Source organism: Halichoerus grypus, chromosome 3 (assembly GCF_964656455.1).
Source record: "Halichoerus grypus chromosome 3, mHalGry1.hap1.1, whole genome shotgun sequence".
Lineage (NCBI taxonomy): Eukaryota > Metazoa > Chordata > Mammalia > Carnivora > Phocidae > Halichoerus > Halichoerus grypus.
Window position 1 is genome coordinate 129225867 of NC_135714.1, and position 19188 is coordinate 129245054.

General features: G+C 38.8%; 1 protein-coding gene across 5 annotated transcripts in view; it reads right to left on the reverse strand.

Annotated features, from left to right (window-relative positions):
- The window catches only part of SH3D19 (SH3 domain containing 19), a 176733-nt gene that overhangs the window by 74024 nt on the left and 83521 nt on the right, over window positions 1–19188 (reverse strand). For 4 of the 5 annotated variants that reach the window (XR_013446517.1, XM_078069306.1, XM_078069305.1 and 1 more), the window contains exon 2: window positions 17145–17184. Coding sequence is in view for 2 of the 5 variants with exons in the window: in XM_078069306.1 (XP_077925432.1) it covers window positions 17145–17184 (40 nt within the window). In the remaining 3 variants the exon portion in view is untranslated. Of the gene's footprint in view, window positions 1–17144; window positions 17185–17266; window positions 17285–19188 lie in introns of those variants that run through there. The other variant, XM_078069308.1, reaches the window with a different exon arrangement.

Below are 19188 nucleotides of genomic sequence, written 5' to 3' on the forward strand. Positions count from 1 at the left end.
AGAGCTGGTTGTTAGACATTTACCAGCACACCACCGCATATGCCCAAAATGTTAACCACTATAGTTGTTTCTAAAAGGTACAGATTATGATTCGCTATCTACTTACTTTTCTGTATTTCCCAAGTTTTATATAATAAACATTATTGTTTCTATAAGTTATCTTTTAAAAAGATTTGCTGTAGCAAAAAAACAAAACAAAAAGTAATAGATTCATGGGGTGCCTGGCTGGCTCAGTCAGTAGAGCATACAACTCCTAATCTCGGGATTGTGGGTTCGAGCCCCACACTGGGCATAGATACTACTTAAGAAAATTAAATTAGAAAGGTTCATGTCAAATTTATGACTTTTGAATAATTAAAGTTGCATGCAAACCATCACATAATTAATCACCTTCTGGAAACAGCAGGAGGAGATCAAATCAAGATGCCATGACAGCAGTGAAAATCCTCCCAGATTCCTAGCACAAACAGTAGCACGCCTATAACTTCAAAACCATTTACAAAAAGAAAACCATGTATTTCATAAATCTCTACTGCTCCAGCATAAAATAAAAAGCCAAGGAGTTAATAATCAAATTAAGTGAACATAAACATTTAGAATTTAAAAATCATTGATGTAACTATTATTCTCTTAGTATATTCTATGTTCTAGGGATTCTCCTAGGTGCCAGGGAACTAGAGTAAAAAAGATGAGCCCCTGGTCCAGTTAAGTGGAGAAGACAGGAAAGTAAACAGGCAATTTGTCTTTAAGTGGGTAATTTTAATACAGATTAGGAAATGTGAAAACATCCAAGGATATACGGAATCTTTAAAATATGTATCACAGATACAGAACTAATCATGAATGTCAATTCAAATGAAATACAACTGACAGAGAGTAAAATATAACGAAGTTTTTAAAAATAATAAAATAGATCCTCAGTGGCAAGACTGTGCAGATATGAACAGTAACATTTATCTCCTTGCAGCACCCAAAGCCAAAGTCACTCCTCAAACTCCCACAGCTCGTCCAGTGTTGGCATTTTCAGAACTGGCTTGGCATGATGGTCCAGCCTTAGATCAAACTTCTAGTGTCACTCAAGATCATCCTGCTCACACCTATAACCAATGGCTGTCACCTTTAGAATGTCTGTAAGAGATGCAAGTTGTTTCTGGGCCATGGGCCATCCTGTTATGAGAATTCCCAACAATGGAAATCAACTGAAACGAATGCGTATATGAACAGATGGATGGGCAGGTAAGCAGGTGGACAAACAGGCAGATGAATAGATGGATAAACTTTTTTCTTAACAACCTTACTTTCAAAAAAGAAGATACATTATTTAGTAATTTGTACTACCTGTAGGTCCCACCTATCCAGGTAGCAAACATCCTTCCTATTTTATTGATGGAGTGGCAGAGAGATGAAAGCCTCGCCAAACACCTGAAGCTGGTGTCATAAAGTCACCCATTTTGCTTCCAGACAGATACTCTGTTAAAACTAGGGCCATAATTTTCCTAGGAGGCATATACAGCTGTTTCGGGCTGAGGGAACCCAGTCAGATGATATTTGGGATTCTTTGTGGAATTTGGAGAGGATAAGAAGAGAAGATGGAGACAAAGAGGAAAGAGAAACGTAGCTGTTGGTGGTAGGGTTAGCATCTACGACATGAGTCCAAACTCTACTTCAGATTCTACCTCATTCCCACGAGCCACAACCCTGATGCCAAGGGTCTAAGAAAGCCTGGGTGGAATTTCCCTGAAAGGACAGTCAATAACAGCGGCAACTGTTCCCCATCATCGCCACCAGCGATGTGGAACAATCCTGGGAAGTCGGGTAGGGGAGCAGGGCTACCAGATGATTTCAGCAGCCTGAGAAGACAACAGTGTTTTAAGATAACCAACACACAAATACAAATCAGAAAGGTTTTCTCTAGCTCATTTATTTTTGCAGGTAGCCTCAAAAAGGAATACACTTCTTGAGCTCCTGAGATTTCTAGTTGTTTCTAGTCCTTCTCTCAAATCAAGAAACATTCACTAATCATCTGTTCCGTATCAAACCTGGAGATACAAAGATGAACATCAGCCTTCCGGTGGGGAGCCAGACTTATAAACATATAAACTATAATACAAGATGATTTGTGCTCCAGCTAGAATTATGCTGAAGTAATTAGGAAGGGATCTTCAATTTGTTCATTTTATCCCTGTGATATCAAAATGTTTCAAATAGTAACTTTGGTCCTGATTTAAAAGTCTAACATAGGGGTGCCTGGGTGGCTCAGTCGGTTGGGCGTCTGCCTTCGGCTCAGGTCATGATCCCAGGGTCCAGGGATCGAGCCCCACATCGGGCTCCATGCTCGGTGGGTAGCCTGCTTCTCCCTCTCCCTCTGCTTGTAAATCTTAAAAAAAAAAAAGTTTAACATAAAGACTGTACTTGTATATCCTTTTAACTCTAACATTTCAGAAGTATTTGTTTTCAAACTAGGACTTTCTATAGGAACCAATGACCTTTCCCTCACTGAAGTAATTCAGCCTCGATCATTTCATCTTATACTATCTGGTGAAGCAGAATGAAAGCTGCTCACTTTGCTAATATTGAATCGCTGAAACTTACTTTGTCACAGTAATTTTGTATGTATGTTTTTTGGGGGAGGATCTTTTTTAAAATTGTAAAGTTTTGTAATAGTTTTGGATTTATGGAAATGTTGAATTTCCTTATGCCCCACACCTACTTTCCCCTATTGTTCACATCTTACACTAATATGTGACATGTCACAATTATGTATGTGTTTTTAAACACTCTGATTATGTAAACTCTACTTTCCCATGTTTTATTTGTGAGAAATTATAGAAGATACTAGAAAAGACCTCCTACAGGAATTGGCAGAACACTGAACTATAAACACCAAGTGACAGCATTGTTCCCAGAACAACAAAAACACTGTCAAAACCCAAACATTTCTTCTCAAGGTGAAGTCATGTCCAAACTGAGGTAAGGTCATGGAGGCCTATTCACGGGGCTTGCCACTTTGACTAGCTCCACATAAAGAAAGAATATTTGGGGTGGTATTTTATAAAGAAGATAATTTACTAGTAAAAGGAAGACAAATTCAGGAGACATGAAGACTGCTACCCTTAACAGAGTTTAAAGTAAATCAGGATGGGGTGAAATTTCTGTAGATTTATTTTTAGGGTTCTAATTCCCTAAATTTAGTATAAACTACTTCAGTGCCTTGCAAAGTGCTTATCACACACAACTATTTGTTGAATATAAGTGAATCCCACTTTCAAATATGTCATTGTACAGAAACCCCCAATACATCAGTCTGATACCAAATTTGCATTCCTCAATGTTTCATGGAGATGTTACTTTCTTAAGTCATGATTCTTCCAACATCAGGCCTAACATAAAAGCAAGTTGTGGCTTTGCCTCAGGCTTAAGCAGAACAAATCTATGGGCGATCTGAAGGCTATATTCTCAACAATCACTATTTAAAAGTATTTTATTTAAATACTGAGATCAAGTCCCTTCTTCATGCAAGTTGAAGGCCAGGGAGAAGAGGGAAGAGGTGACCCACCCTCGTACAGAAAGCATCTGTTGCATTAAGGCTACAAGTAAATTCATGAAGAATGAAGGACTTAGGACCAAGGATCCCTTTGATAGTTGGCAGACACAGTGAGTGGACTATGTGAGGAGTTTGGAGGTGTGAGGTCTAAGCCCTGCCACCACTCAACTTGTGAGCATAATCGCATCACTTGATGCAAATTTCCTCACCTCAAATGTGACATTATTGGATTGGATGATCTCTTCCACCCACTACACTAAAATTTTTTTAATATCAAACTTAAATAAACTCCAAGATCCCAATTTCAATTCTACTGAATAAGAATCCATCACTTAATCCAACTAGAGTGAAGGGAGCTGGACTTGATAACTGATCCATTCTAATGATAACAACAGCTAACCTAACCCAACTGAGCACTGTTCTTTTTTTTTTTTTTTTAAGATTTTATTTATTTATTTGACAGAGAGAGAGAGATAGCGAGAGAGGGAACACAAGCAGGAGGAGTGGGAGAGGGAGAAGCAGGCTTTCTGCTGAGCAGGAAGCCCGATGTGGGGCTGGATCCCAGGACCCTGCGATCATGACCTGAGCCGAAGGCAGACGCCCAATGACTGAGCCACCCAGGCATCCCAACTGAGCACTGTTCTAATAACTCACTTCTTTCAACTTACTTGATCCACACATCCACCCCTGGAAGTAGGTACTATTATATCCCAAATTTACAGATTGGAAAAAAAGTTTCTGTAACGTAAATGACCAAGGTCTCACAACTCGTGACTGATGAAGCCGAGATTTGATTTGAACTTGGGACAGTCTGGCTCCAGAGCCGGAGTTCTTAGCTACTATGCTTCACTATCTCACAAAAAGGTCACCTACAACTAAATGCTGAGGGGGAAACATACATACACAAAACACTTATGTAAGTGAGAATTGTGGATTAGTTACCAAGAAACCTTGAGAACTGGCCTTCTTTCATCGAATATCCCATGGCTGGAAGATTTAAATCAGAAGCCATAGTGCAGGAAGGAAGGTGTCTTGAAAAGTATTAGAAAATGATTTAAGACTTCCATCACTTCTGGGATTTATTCATAATATATAATATGTCAAGAAGTATATGCAAACAAATGTCTGGAAATTCATGGATCTGGATGTATTTTGTGTTGTTTTAGGAGATCCCATATTACAGAGTTTTTTCCTTTGTTTTTCCTTTGGCTGGTGGAAGAAAACAAAAATGACAGAGACCTCTATTACTTACTAAGGCACAGATCTGGTGTCAGTTTTCATAAGACAAGCAATACATTTCCCTCTTCACACAACATATTATATGGGATATGGTGTGTACATAAAATAAAGTACTACTCTGCTCTATTTTTTAAATATATTCATGGTACCCTAACCTATGTGGAAATAAATCCTAAAATCAAGGCTATAGTCTGGGATAGTCCTAAAGCCAATATATGCTAACTATGTAATTTTCATTTCTAAGTTCAATATTGTTATTGTTATTTCTTCTAATGGTATTAGATTATCTTGTGAGGTTAAAAGAAACTGAACTGCCTTTAAACTCAAATAAGACGTTTTAACTGCGAGGACATAAGGGTATCTTGGGAATTCCCACAAACAGGCTGGAAACAAGGCAGTTTCTTGCACAAGCTCTCATTTTTCCTTACTTTCTCTCGAGATCACACCATCTCTACTTTACTCTTCAAATCTCCTGCTAGAGTTGAACTCTCACTGCTTGTTCATCAGCATACATGACAGTATTCATCAGCATGTATGTCCCACCAAGCCCAAATCTAACTCATTTTCAAAGTCCAGAAAGCCTGGCTCTCAGCTGTCTTTAGCCTAAAATTTCAAGAGAAACAACTTGATTATCACAGCATATAGGTCAGAAGTCCATCAGCTACGGCCAAATGGGGCAGGGCCACGTGGAAACATGCTCACAGGTGTCTATCGTTCATCTGGGAGGCAGTTTTCAGAGGGGCCAGCGCGGGCTGGTTGCACGGCAAACACACTACACTGCAGTGTCACCCCACGGTGTCAAGAGCAGATACTGTCCAGGTCAGGGTGTTTATGCAGACGCCAGTTTATGTTCCTGGGTAGACTCCTGCATGACCAGACACCAGGGCTCCAGTACAAAGAACTCTTTAGGATCATAAATAATGCAACTGCCCAGTCACTTAGGACAAAACAGATCAAACAGATCTGTCAGAAAGAACTGGTTTACAGACACTTGAAGAGTGCTGATCCTGAAAAGCAGAAAGAACAATGAAACTCCTATCCAAGTGGGTTTCATCTGCTTAACTGAGGTCCAAAGCCACTGGGAGGGCCAATTTTATGTGTCAGCTAGGCTAGGCTACAGTCTCCAGTTATTCAAACATTAATTTACGTGTTGCAGTGTAGGTATTGTGTAGATGTAGTTAAAGTTCATAATCAGTTGACTTTAAGTAATGGGAGATTATCCTAGATAATCTGAGTGGGCCTGATTCAGCTGAGAGGCCTTAAGAGCAAAACAGAGCCTTCTCTCTAAAGAAAAACTCCTGCTTGTGGATGGCAGCTCCAGTCTATGGACCTACGTTCCAGCCTGCCCTTCGAGGAGATCTACTCTCTGGATTTCCGACTTGCCTAGCCAGCCTCCACAATCATACAAGCCAATTATCTGCAATTAATCTCTCAATACACATCTCCTCCTATTGCTTCTGGTTTTTGTTTTGTTTTTTTTAATTAAACCCTAACTGTTACAGCAACTAAATAATCACTGTAATAACCCTAGGAAACAGGTATTATTATTAGACCCATGAATAGATGAGGAAACTAAAGTACAGAAAAATAAGAAACTGCCCAAGGGAACCCGGCTCCTAGGTGGGGAAGCTGGATTCTAATTCAGGCGGAACCGACGTCTGAACCCAAACATGTTACCTTCTATTCCACAGCCTTTCTGAATGATTCTACCAGTACGAACAGAGCCTAAACAGCTAAAAAGGTATATTTAAAAGTTCATTTTGGAGTACCCTAAAAGGTTCCCCAAACTTGAACACACACAGTCCCAATTTCAAATACAGGCTCAACGGGATATGAACATTGATGTCTATGCCTCAAATCCAGCTAATCTGAGCCCTGAATGCCCTTGGATGGGCCTCCAAAAGGCTCTGGGTAAGGGGCTCTCCAGAGGCTGTGGATTAGTATAAGACTCCTTTGGAAAGTATTGTTTTGGGCCTAAAATAAAGCTTACAGAAATGGGTCATGGTTAACAAACCTGAATATCCCAACAGAAAAATGAGTTAAACTGAAAGAAGCAAAATTCTTAGTGGTTATTTTCTTCTGATTCATCCACAACAATGCAGGGCCAGAGAAGATCTTTAACCCTGGTGACAATGAAACCTTTTTCTGAGCAATTCGGTAGTATATATGAAAAATCTTAAAATGTTTTTTTGATCCATTAATTTTGATCTATTAATTCCACTGCTAGGACTTTATCACAAGGGGTTAAGCAGTGATGGTCCACAAGAATGCAGGTTTAAGAATCTTATCACAGCATTGTTGATAATAGTAAGAAATTAGAAAGAAACAAAATGTCTGACAATAGGAAATACTTACCTGATGGAATACCATTAAAAATCATATCCTAGAAAAATTTTTGTAAACTATTATTTTGTGACAAATAGTATGTACAGTATTATTACATTCGTATTTTTTTTTTAAAAAAATCATATATGCACAGAAAAAAAGACTGAACCATCAATTTACCAATTTAGCATTCAGTGGTTGGACTATGAGTAATTTTAATTTTTTTCTTTTTAAAAAATAAACTTTCTAAAATAAAAATGTATTACTTTGTAGTACAAGTTTTAATCATAATTTATAAGTTTAGAGAAATGGGAAAATTTCATGATATAATGTTAAATAAAAATAATTTTATGGAACAGTGTATTCATGAACCTCTATGTTAAAATTACAATCTGTTTGAAAAGATACAAACCAGAAAAAAAGTATATCAAAATGTAATAGTGATTAACTGTGAGGTGGGATTATAGATGTCTTTTTCTTTTATATACTTTTTTCCCAAATTTTCTATCATGAACGTATTCTGCTTTATAATCAGAACAAATGAATGCAATTTCATCAGGGAAAAAAAAAAAAGCAACAGTGTTAAAGGCTGGAATTCACCATATGGAAAAATTCTGAAGAGTACAGTTCAGCTGATAAGAATTTTTTCTATTTGGAACTTCTCTTTAGGATCTGTAACCAAAGAGAAACTACTGGGCAAGAGAGAGGGATAAACTTAAAGTCCTGCTTGTCATCCCTAGCTAGCTAGCATCCCTGGATCGACCGCCTGGATAAGGCAGTGAGTGTGCCAGGGACAAGATTATCTACAGGAAACCAGTTTACAATGGAGGGCATGTTTGTCTTTTTGACACAATGTTACTCTGAGGCATTCAGACAATCAGATAACTAACATTTTCCTTTTATTCTTTTATTTTCTTAATTTCCAAAGGGTACTGATTCTCAATCCTCCTTTCCGAAAGGAGAGAGTCACACGTGAGTCTTTCTTGGGCATGCCTGCCTCCTTTTTGCTGCATTTAGTTACAAGTGTTGCACAAGGGTAGGCAAGCTCATGCTGCATCTTTGCAGGGCTCCTCTGCAGCTGGAACAAGATCCAAAGTGACAAAAACTTGATTTATTACCCGATTTATTATCTAGAGGAGGATGTAATCAAAAGGGAAGCCCCCAACCTTGAAATTATATTTTTTGGACAAGGCCTGATTTCTGGTTTGAGAAGGGTTTTATGTATAAGGGCAAGAATGGATTTTGATCAAGAGCAGTTAACTGTTAATAAGACAGGAGGTGACTGGGCTACTGAGGGGCTGTTTAGCAATTTTGTGCATACCAAGATTCTACCAGGAATTAGTTGGTACACTTTTGTGGTTTATAGTCCTAATCAATGCTCTTGAAGAATGTGATATATGCTGTGCCATTAAGGGAAAAGATTTAAATTAAAAACTGAAGTCCAGCTGTATGAGGATATTTATTAGCTGGGGTAAAACCATAACCTAGGAACAGACTGAGATCCACAAAGACGTATACAAAGTTCATTCAACTAAAGGCCATTTATCATAGATGTTGTAGAACTATGTAAATAACTGCTTCTAAATTATACTGCAGAAAAATGAAGGATGAATATAAAATATAAACTAACCGAAGGGAAAGAGAGAAATGAATTAGAATGAAAAAATTTAAGGGCTAGGCATTTCATATGCTCCTCGGAGTGCTGAGAAATGGGTGGCCATGCATGCCCACCCTGAGAAAAAGTAATGAATACAGGCCCAGCAGCTGTTCCAAAGTTAACTGCCTGCTGATAGTTTAATCTGAAACAACCTCAGAGACGCCCCCACACTAAGGACTACACAGGGGTAGGCCAGCTGATAAAACTCTTCAATCACCCAACTGATAACCCATATAAACGTTTCATTTTCATGCTCATCACTCTGGGGCAAATGCTAACGTCACATTTCTTAAAACCACAACATAATAAATATACATTCTCTGTAGAATGGACATAAAATGTTACTAATCCTTTCACATTTCTCACTGCAAAAGGATTTTCCCCCCACAAAACCTGCATACACTTTAATTTTTCACCTCGTTTACAGCATTACAGATGCTACAACAAAAGCAATATAGCTTAGAAAACATAATGCCACAAGGTAATTACATACAAGCTATAGTTCATAGCCGTACAGGAATCAAAACATATGGGCAGGGAAATGCTACAGAATTATAGGAGTTAAACTAAGCCCAGCAGAGCATGACATTTTAACAAACATATTTAGAAAGGAGAAGATCAAAAACAAGTCAAATCTTTTGCTTCTAGCTAATCTATTTAAGCCATAATGGGATAATGGTAAAGTGTCAAATAAAATCCTCAACATCTTTGTAAGACCAGCAACAGGGTACCAATGCAGAGAACCAAGACTCTTTCAAATTCTTAGTACTAAAGGGGTTGCTGATTTTTAACGTCATCAATTATGAATTCTGAGTGTACTGACCTATGTGTACAATATACTGCATGTTGAGTTTGAGTCCCTCCCTGTGTGGGGTGACATTTCAGGCCATATTATGTGGAAATGAGCCCTACTGAACCTGCAGTGACACCAAACCATCATGAAGCAATTAGGGAAGAAAACAGAAATATAGGGTATGTAAAATTCCAAAACTTAAGATAATTATGAATGAGAATAAGAGTTCAATAGAAACTTGAAGAAAAAAATCTACCTTAGGGTACCTGGCTGGCTCAGCCGGTTAAGCTTCTGCCTTCAGCTCAGGTCATGATCTCAGGGTCCTGGGATGGAGCCCCACATTGGGCTCCCTGCTCAGTCCGCTTGTCCCTCTCCCTCTGCCCTTCCCTATGGTTTATGCTCTCTCTCTCTCAAATAAGTAAATAAAATCTTTAAAAAAATCTACATTAAAATAAATAACAGAGGCTTTCTTACACACGTATGCACAAGATATGAACATAAAGATGTTTATTGTGGGGCACCTGGGTGGCTCGGTCGGTTAAGCGGCTGCCTTTGGCTCAGGTCATGATCCCAGGGTCTTGGGATCGAGCCCCTCAATGGGCTCCTGGCTCAGTGGGGAGCCTGCCTCTCCCTGTCCCTCCCGCCGCCCCCCCGCCCCGCCCCGGCTCATGCTCTCTCTCAAATAAATCAGATCTTAAAAAAAAGTATGTTGGGGCGCCTGGGTGGCTCAGACAGTTAAGCGTCTGCCTTCGGCTCGGATTGTGATCCCATGGTCCTGGGATCGGGCTCCGCGTCGGGCTCCCTGCTGGGCGGGGAGCCTGCTTCTGCTTCTCCCTCTCCCTCTGCCGGCTGCTTCCCCTGCTTGTACACTCTCTCTCTCTGTCAAAAATAAATAAAATCTTTAAAAAAAAAAAAAAGGTATGTTTATTACAGCAGGACTTCTGCTATGCTACTGATAAGCAACCCAAATGCTATCAATAAAGGACTGGTTAAATAAATAATAATATAATTACATTAGAAAATTCTATGTAGCAGTTTAAAAAAATAATGCAGTGGAACGTGACATGGTAAAACTTCCTAAAATATAAGTGAAAAGGGCAAGTTTGTATAAATACATATATATGAATTTATATACACACATACATACTATACACACAAACATCCCTGTTTATTCTAAATATAATTTGAATATATACTATACATATATGCATAGAAAGCAGACTAGGATAGACACTGAACCACTAGATTTTTTTTTTTAATTTTTTAAAGATTTTCTTTATTTATTTGAAAAGAGAGAGAGCAAGAATGAGAGGGAGCATGAGCGGGGGAGAGGGAGAAGCAGGCTCCCCACTGAGCAGGAAATCCGATGCAGGGCTCGATCCCAGGACCCCGAGATCATGACCCAAGCCAAAGGCAGACGCTTCACTGACTGAGCCACCCAGGCACCCCTAGACTCTTTAAAAAAAAAAAAAAAAAGACTGATTGATTGATTTGAGAGAGAGTGCGAGCCTGCATGCATAGTGGGGAGAGGCTTGGAGTCCCACATGGGGCTCGATCCCATGACCATGAGATCATGATCTGTGCCTAAATCAAGAGTCAGACGCTCAACCAACTGTACCACCCAGGTGCCCCTGAACCACCAGACTCTTAATAATAGTTACCTATGGAATAAAGGCAGATACTACTAAAAAATGTTTTCATGTATTACTTATATAACTCTTACATGACAAAATGAGATAAAAATCCACAAAGCAGTAAAAGAAGCTTCAAGTAAAGGAGCTACAGGAGGGCGCCTGGGTGGTTCAGTCGGTTGGTTAAGCATCTGCCTTCAGCTCGGGTCATGATCCTGGGGTCCTGGGATCAAGCCCCACATTGGGCTCCCTGTTCAGTGGGGAGCCTGCTTCTCCCTCTCCCTCTCCCTCTGCCCTTCCCCAGTGCTCATTTAAGTTTTTACATAGTTAAATTTACCAATCTTCTTTGTGGTCTATACTTGTTGAGCCTTGTTTAAGAACTCATTCCCTACCCCAACGTCATAAAGATACTCTCATATATTTCTTCAAAATGTTTCAGTTTCATTTTTGGACTTCTATGTATTTAGATTCTACCTTGTATGATAAAACAAATTCCATATGAATTTTTAAAAATATGGATTGTCAGTTGCTGCTGGACCATTTGCAGACATGTCCATTTCGCCCCCTCATCTGAATGCTGCCTCTAGAACTGTGTGTATCCACCTATGTCTACTGTGGACTCTTTTCTGTTCCCTTGACCTGTTCTTCTGTTTGCTGACAAAACTAACTGTCTTAATCACTTGCAGGAGTCCACCTCCCTCTCTGGAACTTCAAAACTGCCTTGGTTATTCTTGCTCTTACTTATAAATTTCAGAGTCATTTTGTTGAGTTCAAACAATTTTTTTGTGATTTTTCTGAAGTTTCATTGAATTTTATGAATGGGTATCAAAGGGGATTATAACAGGTGGTTTTCAGAAGGCTTTAGGAAGACAAAGATTCGAGTGATAATTTTTGAGAAGTAGATTTAGGGTTCTCGTTTCGATGCCTTTTTTTCTTTTTTGGCTGCTGTAAATTATTTCCTTGTAGTAGGTAAAACATTTAAGACAAAGCTGGTTTTGCAGTCCCCATAAGTCATTGGGATCTATTATACAGAGCTGGTTGGGTGGCAAAAAAGAGCTCCTGATTTCCCATTCCTGGCACTGATTGCCACAGGGCTTAACTTTCTTTATTATCTTTAGCTCCTACTTCCCTCTCAATTAGTTTCCCAAACTGTCATTTCATAGCACATTTTTCTAGATGTTATTAATAGCTGTGTCTGGGAAAGGAAGTTACAATTTCAAACAAATTCTTAAAATCCTGTATAGTAAATCTCTCACTTGGAGTTTTATAATGCACTTTAGTGTATCAAAGACTCTTAGTGGAATCCCAGCAATGAAATATGTCTAATTTTGTTTTAACTCACCATTTCACAGGCTTTTTTGTGCGTATTTATTTCTTGCATACTGATTAACCTGCTACATAAGAATGTTCCATGGGACATCAATTTGGTAAAGGGCATATTTAAACTAACAAGGCAAAGACAAGAGGAATGCAGATATTTCTGACTTCAAAAGAGCTCAATCAGCAATAAGCGAATTTTTTAAATGCCAACACCAAAACAAACTAATCAAAAAGCACCCAGCAAATCTCTTACAGACGCTTAAGCAGTATGTTTTAGCTTGAGGTCCTAGTGTTGACCTATACCTGACAAAACTCTTCCTTTAACTTGACAAGAGTTATGCTTTCCTTCTTTCAGCACCGAAATGAAAGGCAGATATCCCCGATTTATTCACTTCTCACTGGGAAAGCTATAGGAGTGTTTGGCCTTATAAAAATACAAACAAAAGAAATGCATCTCTCTCATCCTTGCTGGACGTTGAGCCCATCATTCTTGCTGCCGAGTGAGTGGCCTGAGGAGAACCAACAAAAATACCAAAATTAAGTGACTTTTGTTTATATTCTCTTCTTTCTGCTCTGTTGGTGCAGCAGGTACTCATCTGCCTGACGCACCGCGGGGCTGGTGAGGTAGCCCTGCTCAGCTCAGAATGGCACGGGGAGAACAGGGCACTGCCGATCTCAGCAGACACCCTGCACAAAAAACAATGGCTTTTCCTGCAAAAACATTTCTTCTTTCTTATTAGGCATTACTCCTTGCTGTACTTGTAACAGACCTAGTCAGTAACAGTTATGCGTGAGCTTTTTGAGAGTCAGATTCCTCCCAATTTGCAAAGGAGGAACATCGGCATTTTCTTTCTCTCTTTGAGCTATAATTGGCATTTATCCAACAAACGTTTATTCATTAAGTGCTTATCATGGACCAGGCACTATACCAAGTGCTAAGGTTACCAAGACTAGTAGCACAGTCGTTGAGAATCGGACAGTATAAATTAGAGGTCGAAGATAAAACACTTTCTGAATAACCTCAAGAGTACCACAAGCATTGCCTGAAGTACAACGATGAAGACCGGGAGCCTGACTTTAGAGTAAACAGGCTCTCTGAGATTGGGAGTGTGAACCCCAGACAACAGGCGCTCTATGCTCCATCCTGCTGGAGTCTTTGTCTTATTCTCTATGGTACCCTGAGCCCAGATTAGGGCCTCTCAACAAACACCTATTGGCTACTGAGTGAGCAAGGGGCTGGAACCATCTAGAATAGTAATTTAGCAATGTGTGAATCTTTTTAAATTCCCAGCACTAGCTTATCTAGCTTTTCCTTGGCAACGTTCCCTTCCAGAGTGACCCATTCCGTCTTTGACCAGTTATGTTAAGCAATCCTTCCTCACATGGTGCAGAAACACAACCCCCTCAACTTCCACCCACGGATGCACACTCTGCCCTCTGGGACTCGATGGAACACAGAATAGTTGCTTCCACTGCTACTTTTTATTTTGCAAATTTCAAGTCTATAGGAAAGTTGAGGGAGCAGCACAATTAACACCCATATGCTTTTCATCTATTCACCAATTCTTAATATTTTCCCATATTTGCAGTTTTACCTCTTGCTTTTTTTTTCTCATAAATCATTTGAGAGTTATTTTGCAAACATAAGACTGTATCACCTCTATTGCTTTTGTGGATATCTCTTAAGAATAAGAACGTTCTCCCACATAACAGCATTTCTATTATATACCTAAGAAAAGTTTTATTAATAAAATATTATCTAAAATAAAACTAACTCATATTTAAATTTTCTTAATTATCCCCAAAGTGCTTTTTTTCAAAATCTGGGTTTTAAAATTCCAGATTAAAGAAAAATTCAGTCTCTTTCAATCTAGAATTTTTCTTCAAGCCTTTTTGTATTTTTATGACATTATCTGTGATATCTATGTGTATTGCTAATGTATTATATGGAGGCACATACTGTCAGGATGTCTCACTACTGATGATATATAACTTGACCACCTGATTAAGAATGAGATCACCAGATCTATTCACTGAAGTTACATTTCCCCCTTTGTAATTAAAAATAATTTTAAGGCAGTGTGAATATTTGTCCCTCCAAAAACTTTTTGCCCAACTTTTAGTAGCCACTTGATGATCCTTGCCTGAATCAACTATGATACTAAGAATTATAAAATGATGATTTTCTAGGGGTGCCTGGGTGGCTCAGTCGTTAAGCGTCTGCCTTCGGCTCAGGTCATGATCCCAGGGTCCTGGGATCCAGCCCTGCATCGGGCTCCCGCTTGGCAGGGAGCCTGCTTCTCCCTCTCCCACTCCCCCTGCTTGTGATCCCTCTCTCGCTGTCTCTCTCTCTGTCAAATAAATAAATAAAATCTTAAAAAAAAAAAAAAATGATGATTTTCTAATTCTATGAGCTCTTCTACATGGATTTTTAAAAATCCAATGCGTTAGAATCCATTATCATTAAAAAAATTTTTTGATACTCAAATTGTCCCAGATTTGGCCAGCAGGAGGTTCTTGAAACTGCATCCTAGGCCTTTTTGATATGACCCATTAGTTGAGCATCTCCCTTCTTTCTGTCACACCGTGAGTCCAGGCTCACCTGTACTTTCCCCTCCCCAGACCTGGAATTAGCCATTCCTCCAAGGATCCCTTGTTTCTGGTGGTGAAGATTAGCCTTTAGGAGGAACAAGTGCTCAAAGCCAGTTACTTCTGTCCCATATACCTCCCCAAACTTCCACACCGAGGCTAAATTCACCAAACTCCTTATAGAAGTCTTCCTGTGACTTAACTCTGATTTCCATCCTACTCTTCTCTTTCATATTCCCTGTCTCAACTCAGTTGCTGTCTTCTATTCCAGTGGTTCCCAACCTGGCTATACATCAGAACCACTGAGGGACTTCTTTACTATACCGATTCTCTGGGGTGGAGCATGGGACTCTGTTCTTGGTTTTGTAAGTTATTCAAGTGGTATCAATATAGCCAGTCCACTTCAATTTTTCAAGGCCTTGTGGATCCAAAATTGGATACAATATCAAAAAGTATGGTCTAGAGCTATTACTTTTCTTTTACTGGACATTCTATTTCTTTTAGTGTAAGTAAACTGATGCTGACATTTTTTGGGGAGGTGGAGGCAATGACGTAAAATTTCCGACTTATGACAAATTTACAAAGAACTAAATCCTCAAGACTTTTTCAAACATACTGTTAAGTTACAACTCCCTTATCTCCTTATGTTCCATTGGTCTTTCAGACCTAAGTGTAAGGATTTGTTTGTTCGAATTTAAACTTATACTGCTTGATTTATCAAACCTTCAGGGTCTTATTGTCCTGATTTTATCACACAAAATGTTTTTTTTACCATTCCAACTTTATGCCATTCACAGTTAAAGTCTTCTCTCTTACACTGCCTTTTTTCTATTATTATTTTTAAGTATTAAAAAAAATCAGTCTTACAGACTTTTCTATGACTGTGGTGGTGGTTACATAACTGTATGTATTCGTCAACACTCATAGAAACATATACCAAGAAGAGTGAGTTTTAATGTCTGTGAATTATACCTGAAAAAAAAAAAAATCAGCCTTACATTCCAAATATTCCACTGTACTTTTCTCCCAGGTTAGGCCATACTGACCTATTTTGATTGACAATCTCTGCAAAATGGAGGACCAACTAATGGAGTTTTCATAGACTTTGTATTTTTTTTTTTTTCATTCGAGGTCAATGTATTCTGGGTTTGATACCTTGAAAAACCATCAGGGTTTGGTTTACCAGGCGGGTCAACCCAGTGAATGCATTATTACCACTTTATCAGTCCCCACAACACAAAATGTAAAGTAAAAGTGATGGACTGTGAAATAATGTGAAAATAATATTAAAGGAATTATAATCCTGCACAGAACTAGGCTAAAAAAAAGAAAAAATCGAACACAGGCTATCATTCTTGCATAGGAGTAGAAGTTAGATCATTTTCCACCTGTAAGTTTGACAAGGATTTTAAAAAATACTCTTTGGTGCTGGTGAAGGTCTTGTGAAATACATGCTCGGACAATGTGAGCAAGGGGCTTAAGTGGGACAGCCTTCCCGGCCTTTGAATCTGTCTAACAAGAACTTAAAGAATTCGACTGGAATACATATATACTGAGGAAAACTAGAAGAATCACACCAAACTTTTAGCAGTAACCAGCCATCTCTAGCTAATGGAAGACAGGCTGTTTTGCTTTGGTTTTTAATGCTTTACATTAAAGAAAAGATACTGAAAATATTTCTATAGTGAGCCCATGTAAGTTTATAATTAGGAAAAAAGAAATACACATTTATAAAAAATTTTGGTCAAAGAAAGGGGAAGAAAATAAATCACCAAAGGAAGGAAAGAGGGATTTTTTTTGGGGGGGAGGGTAAAGATTCAGCTGTCACTGATAGGAATTCTCAAGAAAAATACGTCTTTCAGGTAGTCAATAATTTCATAAAGAATTTTTCTTCCAAAAACGAACAATATTTCCCTTGTGAAGCTTTTCTGAATGCCACAGAAGATTCAAGTATACAGCAACTCTATAAGGGATCCTTGCACTGCCTCCAAATATTTTCCAAACGACAAGTGTTATACAGAATTATTAAAAACCATAAACTCATACCTGGAAGAACGATGCTCTGGTTTATTTCGTTCGTTGCGATCTATAAAGAAAGAAAACAGTTTCATGTCAAAATACTCTTCAGAAGCCCTGGGAAAGAAGTTCTTAAATACCCGCTGCCATACCATAGATTTCACAAAGGACTGTTTAAGGTTGCTGTGTCTTCCCCTGTACAAGGCTCTTCATCAGAGTGGAAAGGATTTGTCTGACAGAAGATGTACAAAGGATACAAAGATAGGCATGGGGAGTTTTCACGGTTTGTTAAAATTATCTGCTTGGAGAGTATATCATTATACATATTATTTCATTTTCAAAGATCTTTGCTGTTTCAAACACTTTGCTAAAACCCAAACAAATTTAGCTGAGGAAAGAAAGTAAGGAAATTGAAAAGCCACAGATTACTCAGCTTAAAAAAATCATTCCATGAATCATGGTTGGCAAAAGCTTCCAACAGGATAGGGAGGGGGAAAAAATGAGCAGTCAGCTACAGCAACATCTGCAAACACCCTAAGACCCAGACAGCCTCATCCTTAACTCTCTATGGCCCAGAACTTTTCAGAAGTTGGATTTCAACGTTTCACTGATAATTAGGTCTAATGTGCTATTACATAGAAGGCGGTGGTTCTTGACCAGGAGTGCCCCCTTCCCCAGGGGACAGTTGACAATGCCTGGAGACATCTGTGGTTGTCGCTGGTGGGGAAGAAGGAGCTACGGGTATCTAGTAGGTAGAGAGGCCAGTGATGCTGTTAAACGTCCTACCATGCAACCTACAACAAAGACTTATGTCACCCAAAACGTCAATACTGCTGACGCTGAGAAACTTGGCCACAGGGTAAGCGACAAGGGCACGGCTGCTCGAAGTTTTCACATGTGCCTCTTTGGAGGCTGCTGTAAAAGGCTGTTAATCAACCTGAAGACTATTATATACGAAAGAAAGAACTACAAAATCCACAGGTTGTCTTTTTTTTTTTTGACTCCAAATAATTTTTTTCAGTACATGCTTAAGAATAAACAAAGTAAAAAGGTCTCAGTGTTATGGAAAAACTAACAACAGAGAGCAATGTATAAGCCACAATAAAATCCTATGCAATGACTTTTTAAAAAATCCTATGCAATGTTATTAAAATACAGTTTTCTAAAGTATCTTCTGAATACTAACAATATAGAACTTAATGGCAAAACAAAGATCAAACAGGAATTCTTTTTTTTCCCCCTGATTTTATTGCTTGTAGAACAGCATAAAGATACTAAAAACATACTATAAAACTTCCAGGGAGAATTATCAAAGAAAGGGCATAGGATTTACACAGTTAAATTGTATTTATCAATTTTTCTGAATAGGTTCACAATGAAAAAAAAAAGTTTTTTGAAACCAAGGAGTTAGTACACAGGAAGTATGTTTTCTTAAAGACTAACAAGTAGGAAGATTCACAATAAAACATGTTTGTTTAGATATACTGCTGCTCTCCAAAGTGCACAATGTTAATATGCTTCTGGTTCCAGCTTCTCTACACAGTGACCTAGTATTACTGCCGCTTTATATTATTTTAAGATTTTATTTATTTATTTGACACAGAGAGACAGAGCGAGAGAGAGAACACAAGCAGGGGGAGTGGGAGAGGGAGAAGCAGGCTTCCCGAGGAGCAGGGAGCCCGATGCGAGGCTTGATCCCAGGACCCTGGGATCATGACCTGAGCCGAAGGCAGACGCTTAATGACTGAGCCACCCAGGCGCCCCATTACTGCCACTTTTAAAACTTTTGTTTTAATTTAACTTCGTTTCACACTCTCTCAAATAAAAACATCATGGTTTTTCACTTATGGAGCACAAAAAATTTAAAGTCATAGCAAGACAGCGCACATTTTACTCATTTTTTTCAATCGTTCCTCTTCAGCTTTAGGTTGCTAGTTTTGCTAACAAAAGGAAAATATCTCAAAGCAAAGCTGGAAACTGGATGCAGATCAGCTATGCTCATATAGCAAAGCAACAACTCTTACCTGTGGCTAAAGATGAGCTAAAAATCTGCCCAGGATACCATTTGATGTGG